This window comes from Lotus japonicus, chromosome 5 (genome assembly GCF_012489685.1).
Source record: "Lotus japonicus ecotype B-129 chromosome 5, LjGifu_v1.2".
In the NCBI taxonomy this organism is placed as follows: Eukaryota; Viridiplantae; Streptophyta; class Magnoliopsida; order Fabales; family Fabaceae; genus Lotus; species Lotus japonicus.
The window spans coordinates 59311211-59323894 of record NC_080045.1 but is presented as its reverse complement, the minus strand read 5'-3'; the positions used below and the strand labels follow the sequence as shown (position 1 = coordinate 59323894).

The 12684-nt window shown below is 35.7% G+C and overlaps 1 protein-coding gene across 18 annotated transcripts; it reads left to right on the top strand.

The window, feature by feature from the left end:
* Positions 1-17: 17 nt before the first annotated feature.
* Positions 18-5941, top strand: LOC130718308 (pentatricopeptide repeat-containing protein At2g16880). Of its 18 annotated transcripts, none has more exons than XM_057568874.1 (6): positions 18-2510; positions 3039-3108; positions 4088-4201; positions 4336-4471; positions 4850-4914; positions 5247-5941. In XM_057568874.1, the coding sequence occupies exon 1, from the start codon at positions 138-140 to the stop codon at positions 2403-2405; it is 2268 nt and encodes a 755-aa protein (XP_057424857.1). In that variant the 5' UTR covers positions 18-137; the 3' UTR covers positions 2406-2510; positions 3039-3108; positions 4088-4201; positions 4336-4471; positions 4850-4914; positions 5247-5941. The 18 variants fall into 18 exon arrangements, with proteins under 18 accessions (XP_057424857.1, XP_057424859.1, XP_057424866.1 ...); XM_057568876.1 differs by lacking the exon at positions 4850-4914 and adding an exon at positions 3281-3386; XM_057568883.1 differs by lacking the exons at positions 3039-3108; positions 4850-4914 and adding an exon at positions 3281-3386.
* The last annotated feature ends 6743 nt before the right edge of the window (positions 5942-12684 follow it).

Genomic DNA, 12684 nt, shown 5'->3' with positions numbered 1-12684 from the left:
AAGAAAACACAATTTCGAAGTGTTTGAACCCTGCCACTGTTTCTTCGTCCTCATCAGTCTTGTTCCTCTGTCACCAAAAAACCCTGACAAACACGAAGAAGAAGAAGAAGAAGAAGAAGAAGAAGAAGAAGAAGAAGATGATGATGAACCAGGAGGAACAACTGGTAGAAACCATAGCCAAAATCCTCCACAGTAACAAGAATCCATCCAACTCCTTGAAGCGTTTCATCCCTCACCTCACCCTTCACCTCGCCGTCTCCATCCTCTCATGGGAGCCACTCCATTCTCGCCCCACCGCTCTCCTCTCCTTCTTCAAATGGCTCCAAACCCACGCTCCTCCCTCCCTCTCCGCCTCCCCTTACCTCCTCCTCACCCTCCTCCCTCCCCTCCTCCGCCACCACAAATTCTCCGACGCCAAGTCCCTCCTCCACAACTTCATCTCCTCCGACCGCCGCCACTCCCTCCATAACCTCCTCCTCCACCCCAACCGGACCCTTCCCACCATCCCAATATCACTCCTCGATACCTCCCTCGCTGCCTATGTTCATGCCCGGAAGCCTCACCTTGCTTTCCAGATCTTCACCAAGATGAAACGATACCGTTTCCGACCCAACTTGCTCACCTGCAATACGCTTCTCAATGCCCTTGTAAGATCCTCTTCCTCTCAATCCATTCAGCTCTCCACACAGGTGTTTAACGATGCCATTATGCTCGGGGTTAAGCCCAATACAAACACTTTCAATATTTTGATATTTGGGTATTGTTCTGTTAGCAAGTTTGATCAAGCATTTGAGTTGATGAATAAGATGGGGGAGTTTGAGTGTTCCCCTGATCATGTCACCTATAACACTTTACTGGATGCGTTATGCAAGAGGAGTCAGTTGGACAAGGTGAGGGAGTTGCTGCATGAGATGAAGGATAGCGGGTTGGTTCCGAATAAGAACACGTATAATATATTGGTTCATGGGTATTGCAGGTTGAAATGGCTTAAAGAAGCTGCTGAGGTTATTGAGTTGATGACAAGGAGTGGTATGTTGCCTGATATTTGGACTTATAATACAATGATGAGGGGTTTGTGTGACGAAGGGAAGATTGATGAGGCAATTAGGCTTAGAGATGAGATGGAGAGTTTGAAATTGGTTCCGGATGTTGTTACTTATAATACCTTGATTGATGGGTGTTTTGAGTGTCGGGGCAGTGCTGAGGCGTTTAAGTTAGTTGAGGAGATGAAGTTGAGGGGGGTCAAGCCGAATGTGGTGACTTACAATATAATGGTTAAGTGGTATTGCAAGGAAGGTAAGACTGATGAAGCGAGCAAAGTCATGGCGAAGATGGTGGAGAGTGGGGTTTCTCCTAACTGCTTTACTTATAATACTATCATTAATGGTTATTGTAAACTGGGAAAGCTTGGGGAGGCGTTTAGGATGATGGAGGATATGGGAAGGAAGGGAATGAAAGCAGATACTTTCACTCTTAATACCATATTACACATCTTGTGCATGGAGAAGAAGCTTAAAGATGCATATGAGTTAATTAAAAGTGCCTGGAAGCGAGGTTATATTCTTGATGAGGTAACCTATGGAACACTAATAATGGGGTACTTTAAGGATGACCAAGAAGACAAAGCTTTGAAGCTCTGGGATGAGATGAAGCAGAAAGGAATTGTTCCTAGTGTTGTCACTTATAACACTATAATAAGAGGGTTTTGCCTGTCTGGAAAAACTGATCAAGCTGTAGATAAATTAAATGAGCTTCTAGAGAAGGGTTTGCTCCCTGATGAAGCTACATCTAACATAATTATTCATGGTTACTGCTGGGAGGGATTGGTAGAAAAAGCATTTCAGTTCCATAACAAAATGATAGAGAAGTCATTCAAACCAGATATCTTCACATGTAACATTCTTCTTCGAGGACTTTGCAAACATGGCATGCTGGAGAAAGCTCTTAAACTTTTTGACACATGGATCTCTACAGGGAAGCCCATTGACGTAGTTACATACAACACATTGATATCGTTCCTTTGCAAAGAAGGGAGACTTGAAGATGCATCTGATCTCGTGACTGAAATGGAGGGGAAAAATTTGGAGCCTGACCAGTATACTTATAATGCCATCATCAGCGGGCTTACTAAAGCTGGTAGAACTGAGGAAGCAGAAAAATTGGTGTCAAAACTCGTTGAGATAGGGCAAGATGTGAAAACCCAGGACTCTTTTGGTTCAGGTGATATGACACGTTCAGAGCAAATAAGTAATTTGTGTACTCAGGGGAAGTACAAGGATGCGATGAAACTATTTCAAGATACAGAGCAGAAAGGAGTTAGCCTAAGTAAATACACATATATCAAACTGATGGATGGGCTCTTGAAGAGGCGAAAAAGCATATCGAATGTTGACCGATCTGATTGAAACAATAAATTGGATAGTTTTTTTGGGGGGGATTTGGATTTAGGATGTTCTTAATGTTGAATCCATTTGTGGAGGCAGTGTTGAGATGGAATTTAATTATTTCATGTAAGTTTCCATTCTCCACTTTGATAAATAGTTAGTTTAGTCAGCTTTGGTGATTATTTGGCCTTCTGCCTATGCATGCATTTGCGTTATTTTGTTGGTTCCTAGAAAATTATAAATGACTAAGTAGAAGTAGGAATTTTTTTTTTTTGTGTCATGTGAATTAACAGTATAAAATTATCTAGGGCATAAATAGATATCTAATTGTCATAGCATATCTCATATGGGCGCTCATTTCAAATTTGTTTAGCTTATTGATTTAATTCCAGGTTTTGTATGTTCAAAAAAGACTGAAGTGCTTGTACTATACCATAATGGACTGGCAGAAACTTTAATAACTGGCTGATCAAATATGCTGGGTTGGTTTATTATGTGATTTCTGACCTGAATAAATATTGTTCAACACTATTTTGGCAACAATCTGGTGTTTAATTGGTGGCTTGTCATTTCTTTCTTTACACTCCAGTGATATGGACTTTCTGGTTTCAGTTCTTGATTTGAGATAACAATTGATACATAGAATTGATGCAGGACTTATAACTGAGGTGGTACGTTTCTCAATGGAGCTTCAAGTACATCTTCATTGTTGCTTCTCTTGAATGTATATGTTTGTTTCAAGCTTTTTTTCTTACATATGTGTGCACTTTTATTTTAATCCTTGATTGTTGGTTCTTGGTAAATGCAATGGTGTAGATTTGTAAAACTCTTTTCTGTTTCAACATTTAACAAATTATAAAATACAAATAAACATTGTTGTAGTTGGCTATATGTAGGGTTTTCTTAGCTGGAATTGTCAGTGATAGGCAGATGGGTGCACCACGCATGTCAAGATAATGAGGATTTGGAAGCCATGACATGGATGTTTGGAATGTCAAATTGGTGGTTATTTTGTGGTTCTGTAAAAGTTTTAAATTCTAAGGATTTAAGGAAAATTCTAGTAGGCAAGTATTAGTGTTTTAAAGGGAAGAGTTTTTATCGACATGTTTGTCAAATTAGAAGAAATTGCATAGGCTCTCTGGGTTTTAAATGATTTATTTTAAATTAGGTTTATTTTCAAATTATATTTGAAGAAGCCTTTTTGGTTGAGTGAGCTATAGATTGTATGAAGTTTTTAGTAGAAATGATTTTGGCACTTTTTGGAGAAGATGAATTATTGAATTTCTTTCAACTGCTACTTTCCTGTGACTGTGGATGGCAAAATTAAGTCTTTGTCTAAATGTCAGCCGGGAGTCGGTCTAGGAGATCACTTATCCCCTAGAAGGATTCAGTTTGAACTTTGAATAAATATACATATAGCAAGATAGTGGATGGGCTATTGAACTGTTGAACAGCTAAAAGCATATAAAAGGTTGCCTGATCAGATTGACACAGTAAATTAGCTAGGTACTATTTATTTTGGCATTAGGATTTATGATACCCATAATGCTGCATTGTGTTTTAGATGCAATGTTCTGATTATTATTGATTTCATGTAAGTGTGTTTTTTCCATAAGTAATTAATTTCAGTTTTTGTAACTACTTAAGCAAAATACTTTTTATTGTCTTGGCCTATCTGTTCATGTCTTCTCTGGAATTTGTAGATGGGAACTGTAGTTGAAGTTTAAATTGAAGGAAGATTGCTAATTTTCCGGAAAGGGAATCTCTTATGGAACTATTCTTAAACTGCAATGGATGATCAGCGGACTCTTGATAAGGTTGGTCACAATTCATAATATTGCTGATATCAAGAGATATATTGTGAAATGTAAATTCAAAAATTAGTTTAAAAGTGGAAATTTGATTATAAATGCATGTTATTATGTACTTATAGTCTTCATTGTTCAACAAGAACCTTGGATTATGCTAAACATCGACGGATCCTTATCTCAAAAGTGCCAGTCTGCTGCATTTGGAGTAGTCATCTGTGGCCACTGGGGATCCTTCCTTGTGGCCTTTTCATGCAGCCTAGATTCGTGCTTTATCATGTAAGCATGGTTTGTGCGTATACTTATTGAATCTGTTGAAAATGCAATCTGTGCTTAATTGACTTTGGCTGCCCTGATGTTTACCCTTGTTTTAAATCATTCATGATCACCTATGGAATTTTGCACCAGTCTAGCTGTCCTTATACACCACAACAAACTGGTATAACTGAAAGTAAATATTGACACATTGTTGAGACTGCGTGTACACTCTTATTGAATGAACATGCTCCTTTAAAGTTTTAGGGAGATGTTGTTCTTACTCTTGGATATTTAATAAGTAGGATGCCCTATGTTTTAGGCATTCAGATTTCTCATCCCTGTTGTTTCATGAGCCTCATTTTCCTATTACGTGTTTCTGGGGGTACTTTTTTTATTCAGGATCTTTCTCCAGGATGAGAAAACCTGCTAACCCGTGCTATCAAGTGTGTTTTGCTATCGATCAGGTCAAGGCTATTCCTATCTCGTAATTTTATTCCTTTGGTTGGTTTTGATCCTTAAGCTCCTTCATTTCAAGGAAGAGGATGGCCATGGCCTTCGGCATCCATAGTCTGTTTAATAAAACTCAGCTTTCAGATTTTTAGATTCTCTGTCTAACTCAGTTTCTTCTCTATCTCAGACTTTCTCTCACTTTTTTTGCATTTCTTACTTTACCTAAACCTAATACTAATTATAAATATGAATATATGACGCTTCTGATTTAATTTCTCACCCTCTTGTTCTGTTAACTATTAACTATCAATTTAAATTTATGAACATTGTCGCTAAATATTTGCAGCTATAATCTAGAAGAGACCAGACTTGGAAAAATCTTGATTTGGTATTTTCTGCTGTTGATAAGTAGCTTGATCAGGAAGGTGAAATTTCCACTTGAAGACAGCAGATAGTGATGATTTACACAACACACAAACATTCTTACTGTCTACCAGGATATTAAATGTGTACCACTTGTGGATTCCGTGTTGATTAAGATCCTCTCATGTGACATCACAATGTTACGTAGAACATTGTGTCTATCTCTTTTCATAAATATTCAAAGGGTATCATCTATTTAATACATACGAAGAGAGAGAGATAGATACAAAATTTCAACATGAAGGAACATGAGAGGATCCTGATCATTTCGTGTGGCGAAGGGGGGGACCTAAGAGGAGTGTAAATCATGTTATTGAATGGAACAATTGAGCAATGAGGTTAAAAGTATTCTCAGTATGTCTCTTTTTCCCCTTGCTCTTGTTGGACACTATCTTCCCTTCACATGTAAAAGACATGTATTTCAATTTTGGTTTTGTAACTGCTACTAATAATGCTCTGTTGCAAGTTTGATGGTCATAGGATACAATTTATTGCAGGCCAAACAGTTAGTTGCCAATTGATTATTGATTCTTTTTCATTTGTACTTCAAACGCCGTTTAAATTGACACAATCAGTTGTACTTCAATGATTATCTGCTGTTCAGTGATGGTTGGTATTGATTTCAGAAGTGGTTATTCTTTTCATATTTGAACTCTACAAGTTCAGTGTGTTTGACTGATCTCGTGCCTACCTAAATTAGATTACCTACGTTATATTTAGAAGAAACTCCTCAACTATATGTGGTAACCTTGTTCTAGCTATAGTTGTATTTCAAAAGTATCATGATGTGTATTGTGTTTCTAACACAATTTAGTACGAAATGTGATTGCTAAGTAACTTGGGATTATGTAAACATTTGCAGTTGAGGTAAGGGTTGATTGATTTCAGTATATATCTTGCATGTTGTTCACATCATTACATTTGTAGCTGTAATCTTTCTGTTCAAGAATATTTAGATTAAAACCACAGAACAATATATATTTTTTTGAACACAACCACAGAACAAATTAATGACACTTGAACACTTCAATCTTTTTTTGCAGCTGTTTGAACTTGAACACTACTGGGCCTAATGGATCTTTACTTTATTGGGTTACATGACTTGGAAAAGCCCAAGTGATTTCAGGTTTTGGTTCTGATTGTTGTTTCCAAACAGATCGTTTATTTTATCCAAAAAAAAAACAGATTGCTTATTTAAATATTATTTGTCACAATTGCTAAGTATGTGTTTGGGTAAACAACTTAATTAAATGCTTACAATAATAAGTACTTATAGTCTTATCACATAAATGTAATTCCTAAGTTAGTTTGAGAAGTTCAGAAATATGTTCAAAATAAGTTATAAGAATTTGTAAGTGGTTATTCATAAGCTAATCTGAAAAGCTTATAAAGTAAATTTGAGAGTATGTCATAAGTTATTTACATAATCACTCAAATATACATAAACTTTTATTCTATAAAATAAACTTTTATCCCTCTCTGTGACCAAGTGATATCATGACCAAACAATTCCATTGAGGGTAATATAGTTTCAAAAGAATCCCAAAATGATAATTAGATTCCTAGTTAAAACGACAAGTGAGTCAATTACCCTCCAAATTTTATAGAATGTGAATTGACAAGGATTCCTAGAAGCTGAATAGCTCAGAATTATTAATTGTGAGTGGAAAAATGTAAGATCAGAATGGTAGTGAATTTGTAAACAAAAAAAAATGCTAGGATTAAACTTTTTTTTTGTGCCTCATTGGTTCTACTGTTGAACTAGTTGGCGATTAGGATGGTAGAAATATACATTCCATGAGCCACGAGACTCACCTGGTGAGTGATTTATGAATTATAGATATTCCTTCTTCTCTTTTGAAAAAGTTAAGGTGAAGATGGTAACTTAGAAATGTAATGTTATATCATAAAGAATAAAGTGCTTGTATGTGCAGACGTTGACCTTTGTTCTAACAAAATCTTTTTACCTTTTATGATTCATATAATTACATTAAAATCAGACAAGGTGAAAAACACACCTATATAATGACACAATAGATCCAAATTTTATTCTTGTGTTCTCAATGCATACCACAGAATGGAACAGTGGATAAATATGGGGTTTTATGTTTTTTTTTTCCAAAAAGATAATGAAACAGTGAATTGACCACAGCCCTATATTTCTAGGTCAATAATTATCATGAGTACTATATTTTCAGAACAATAATGGCTAACAGCCGAACAAAATAGATCAATTAATATGTGATTGTTCTAGCTTAAGTAGATGTGTTAAGTTTGAGTTTCTATAAATGTAGCTGCGTTAAATATTTAGTAAAGGGAGTTTTGTCGGCCATAATAATTTTACAGGATTCAAACATGTTGTTTAAGTGGAAAATACATCTGCACACTTTCTTATGAGTCATTTAGACAACCCTTTAAAATAAAAAATAATAAGATTGGTCATGATTTGATTTCCCAGCCAAATGAAATATACGTTCATTCATTATCATGCTAAGGACAATGCATTTGGAATCTTAACTCTTATCCTTTAGATGCCTGTGTTTTCATTTGATGTGACAAAATAGGTTACAAGAGCATCTTCCATGGGGTAGACGCTTCCTTCATAATAGAAGTTAAAGTTCATTGGCATCCAAAAGCTAGACTTTGTATATTTTTTTCTACTTCTTTAATTGTCTGTCTTAATGATTCATTACAGAGAAAAGGTGGGTTAGTTAGGGGCTCTGATGAGATTCTGTAAACTTTAATTGGAAAAAGTGGCTAAATTTTATGTGCAATGCTTCTTTGTGGGGGTTCAAATTACTATTTTTAGATTCCCATGGTATATAACCTTTGGTCCCAGTAATCTAACACAAATCTTGAATCACTTTGATTCATGTAGCATTTGCAAGCAATCACAAACCCAGAATATTGGGCTTTCTGGCTTGCAAATTTATGCAAACTTTAACCCTCTTTTTGTAACCTTCAATGATTTAGGTTCACTTCCTTTGTAAGAAAGGGGAAAAGGTACTTAATGCAATGTCGGCAATAATATGTAGTTGAAACTACACTTCTATTTTTCTCTGCCTCCTCTCTGGTTTATGCTCAGATAAACCATAAGACACTATGGTTACTTGTCCAATACTACCTTTTTGTGAATGTATGCATGTATAAGCAGGACCACTAAGTTAGACTAAAATTAATGAATGAGAATATAATGTACCATGCCTTGGTTTATCAATTAAAATGATGAAACACAATTAGTTTAATGATATGGGGAAAACATTGAGACACTCTTATATGTGATTCTCCCAAAAACAGCTTCTAAATAGGTAGAAAGTTATGCGGTATTTGCCTTGGTTTATCAATTAAAATGATGAAACACAATTAGTTTAATGATATGCGTAAAAAATTGAGAGAGTCTTAGTTATGTGTTATGTGATTCTCCCAAAAATAGCTTCTAAATAAGTAGAAAGTTATGCAATATTTTTCTTTTTTCACACAGGTATGTTTCACGAGAGTCAATCTTGTTCGAGTCGGAAACATCCAGAACATGATAAATCTAACTCTCCCAATAAAGGTTTTATAAGTTTTGTTCATTCCCAATACTCAATCCGACATCTTGCTTAAGTGGAATGAGACCTGTCAACATGAACCAACACCTTGTTTGACAATGGATGAATGAAATACTCCATAAATAAAAACTTTTATCATAGAAGACAATTTATTATCAAATTATTGGGACAAGTTGCTTGTTTAAAATTTTAGAGTAAGAGGTTCTTGAATAATAATTCTAAAAAAACTAAGCACCATTTAAAAGAATGGATTAGATGGAGGATAGTTTAATAGCTAAAGATAAAGATAGATTAAGAAAGACTTATTTGAAATCATTACAAATGATTTAGATATAAATGGCCTCTTTGAAGATTTGGTTTTTTCCAAATTAGGGTGTCGTTTAGTTTACATAACGAATCTCTACAACCAGTTTTGAGCCTAATACATATAATAAAATGGATGATGATGCCTCTAGTGTTATTTGATCATTACCTACACAATGACTTTTTAGATTTTGTATACCGTCCCACCTTGTTACAATATAATATAAATCCATTAAAGTGGTCCTTACCCAACAGCTTAAGCTTTTGGGATTAAGTGGTTGACTGATATGGTATCAGAGCCTCTACGACCGAGAGGTCTAGAGTTCGATCCTTGCTCCCATCACTTTCTAATTAAAAAGTGGAATTTAATTAAGCACATGGTAGGTGGGCCTGTGCATTTATCCACGCTTCAAGCCCAAAGGGGTCTTGCGTGAGGGGGCGTGGTACAATATAATATAAATCTATTAAAGTGACCCTTACCCAACAGCTTAAGTTTTTGGGATTAAGTGGTTGACTGACAAAGCTTTCAATAGTATAAACGTTTGGTTGATTTTAAATTGTACATGTTTGATTTCTCTTAAGTAAGAACTCGAGTTTCAATTTTGTGTATGGAAAAAATCTCGAGTTGTGAGAACTAATCAACCCTACTAGGATTTGAATGTTACCGGCTCGAATATGATTGACTGAACAATACATGTATTAAGCCAAAAACAACTTTAATGGTAAGATATTTTGATCCTATAATTTTTCATGTGGACAGGGAGAGAGTGTCAATCAGGACAATATGCACTGCCTCAACCAAGAGAATCTAGGGATTGTCAAACTAGGGACACCCGCCTTATTGTTTTAGTTGCCTAATTACTCCCACTTGAAACCCTTTCTCACAAAGGTTTTTAAATAATGTTAAAGTATGCATCAGTGTCTCCAATATGCTCTAACATTTAGGCCTACCAGCTTTTACCCACACCCAATTTCATTTCCTTTGCTTAAATTTTTTTTTTATCTAAGACATGTTTCTTCGAATTAAGAACATCCACATTTTGGTAGAGTTAACTCTCTCAATAAGGGCCTCTGTTGTATAAGAAAATTTGATTCGAGGTGAGAACATTCATATTCTGGTGGGGTTGACTCTCCTAACAAGAGTCTCTGCCGAAAACTTAAATCGAAAATCTTTTTGAGAAGAATCAAACATGTAACACTTGAACCAAAGTTAAGCTGCTATTTCCTTTGCTTGGAACTGTACTAATATTCTCTCAGCTTTATGTTTTAATTTTAATAATCATTTTGAGGTACTATGTCATATTATTTGACCCGGTGCTGAAAGCATGAAATGCCAATCGCTTTTCTACTTTAAGCAAGATCATATTTACCAGAAGCTCTACATTAATTATTATATTCGCCTCAAGCATCACCATCATGATAACTATGGCAAAAAAACAAAAATCAATAATGATTCATATCAGTAGAAATAATTAGAAAATGTAAGTCTGATCACTGTGATTTACAAACTGCAATTTATATTCTGGGTTGTGTCTTTTTTCCTTGAAAAGATAGAATTTTGTGACAAACCCACAATGGCAGAAACATATAGTATGAAACCAGATAGAGATAATGGTAACATGGGATGTGATCCTCACAACTTGGCAGTTGATTAGTTGAAATGGGACAGGACTAAAAATATAAGTGCTATCCAACCTTATTGTGAAACTAACATGTTGTATAGTTCCTAGCATTCACATAATGTCACAACTTTTCTAGCACAGGCAAGAAAAAATGTGGAATTGAAAATGAAATAACTCACTTTATGAGATTCTGTGATGAGAGAACAGGATATGCAATGGATATTATTAGTTGCATGAATGGGTAACCATGACTTCCATTAACTTCAGTGTGAACTTGTGTGCTTGTGCAATTGGTTTGAGAAATCTGTGAAATTCTGGTTCTCGCACAGGACAGATGTCGAACGCGATGTTGGGACAATCGGTTCCACAATTATACAACAGTACAGAAATTAAGTCACACGTTTAATACAGTAGAAACAACACAGTAGCAACAATAAATCACTAAAAAAAACACAGAGAATTGTTAACCCAGTTCGGTGAACATCACCTACGTCTGGAGGATACCAATCCAGGAGTCAATCCACTATCTTAGTAATAGCTCTCAGGTCATACATGAAAGTCCCTCCTATACCTAAGTATTCCCCCTTAGTATAGAGCCTCTTCAATGTCTAACACTATTACAACTAGTGATTCTAGCTTAGCCCTTCCCTCTAAGCTACGAGGAAACTTCCCCTAACTTCTAATGATCACTGCTACAGTGACCGATCCTTTACAAAAGAGATTGAAAGACAGATCTCATGATCAAAAACTAATGCAACAACTCTCAGCTAATACAAGAACATAAAGCTGCTGAGAGAACAACAGAAACACGGTGTGAACTCACGAATATGAAACCCTAATTTCTCCAACCAAAGGCACACCTAGCAACTAGGTTTAGGTCTTCTTAAATATCAGTTGTTCAGGCCTTGTCTTTGATAGGCTTGAACGAACAAAGGAGTCCACAACAAAACTTCTGGAAAGAATCTTCAAGGAATCAAATCTTACAAGAATAAAGTAACAGAACCAAGTAAAACGGAATTCAAACTTTGAGATAGACTTGGTTCACACGTTATCAATCTTGTTACTTCAGCCAAGATTAAAAACAAACAATCCTTCAGAAGATAACAAAAGCATAAAACGCACAGCATAGGATAAGTCTTCTGAAACCCCATACAGTCAGCAACCAAACAAACATCTTGATTTCAGAGATTGAACCACCAACATACGTAAACACAACATGTTGCTCCAGATGTTGGAACATATGGTTGCATATCATGTTTTGAGCAAAATGTAGCCAATCAAAAGAACTACAATCTGCACTCTGCAGTTGCACATAGTTTTTTTTTTGGTCTAGCACAGGTATTCTCAACTGAAGTCAGTCATGTTAGAGGTGATAACATCCACATCATAGCAGGGTTAGCCATCAAGAGTATTTATCCTATGTAAAAGACTCGTATACGAGACCTTGCTTAAGAAGAATCAAGCATGTATGACCCTTTCTTTCTTGTAGTGTTTTATGATGAGTATCAATAAATTTTAATCCATCTTCTCTTCTAACCCCACAATCTGTTAATTTCTGAATAAGAACGACACCCCCAATGGATAGTGGTGCTTGTTAGTTAACTAATTATCTTCTCCAGCATATAAAGATCTTCCTAATCAGTCATTTTTCCTCAAATTTGGGCTCTGTCTCTGAACTAATTTGATTCAACCTTACGCCAAACTTTACAACCATATATCCTTTATAATATTTAACTTGTTGCTAGTAACTTTGGCTTTACTTTGTAAAAGGTAGTATTATTCTTGATGTTTAGAAGTAAGAGGATAAAAACATGTGATTGTGAGCAAGTCAAGAAACAAGTCCAACTAAGCAACAACGTGTGGACCCTTCTTTCTGATAAACCCC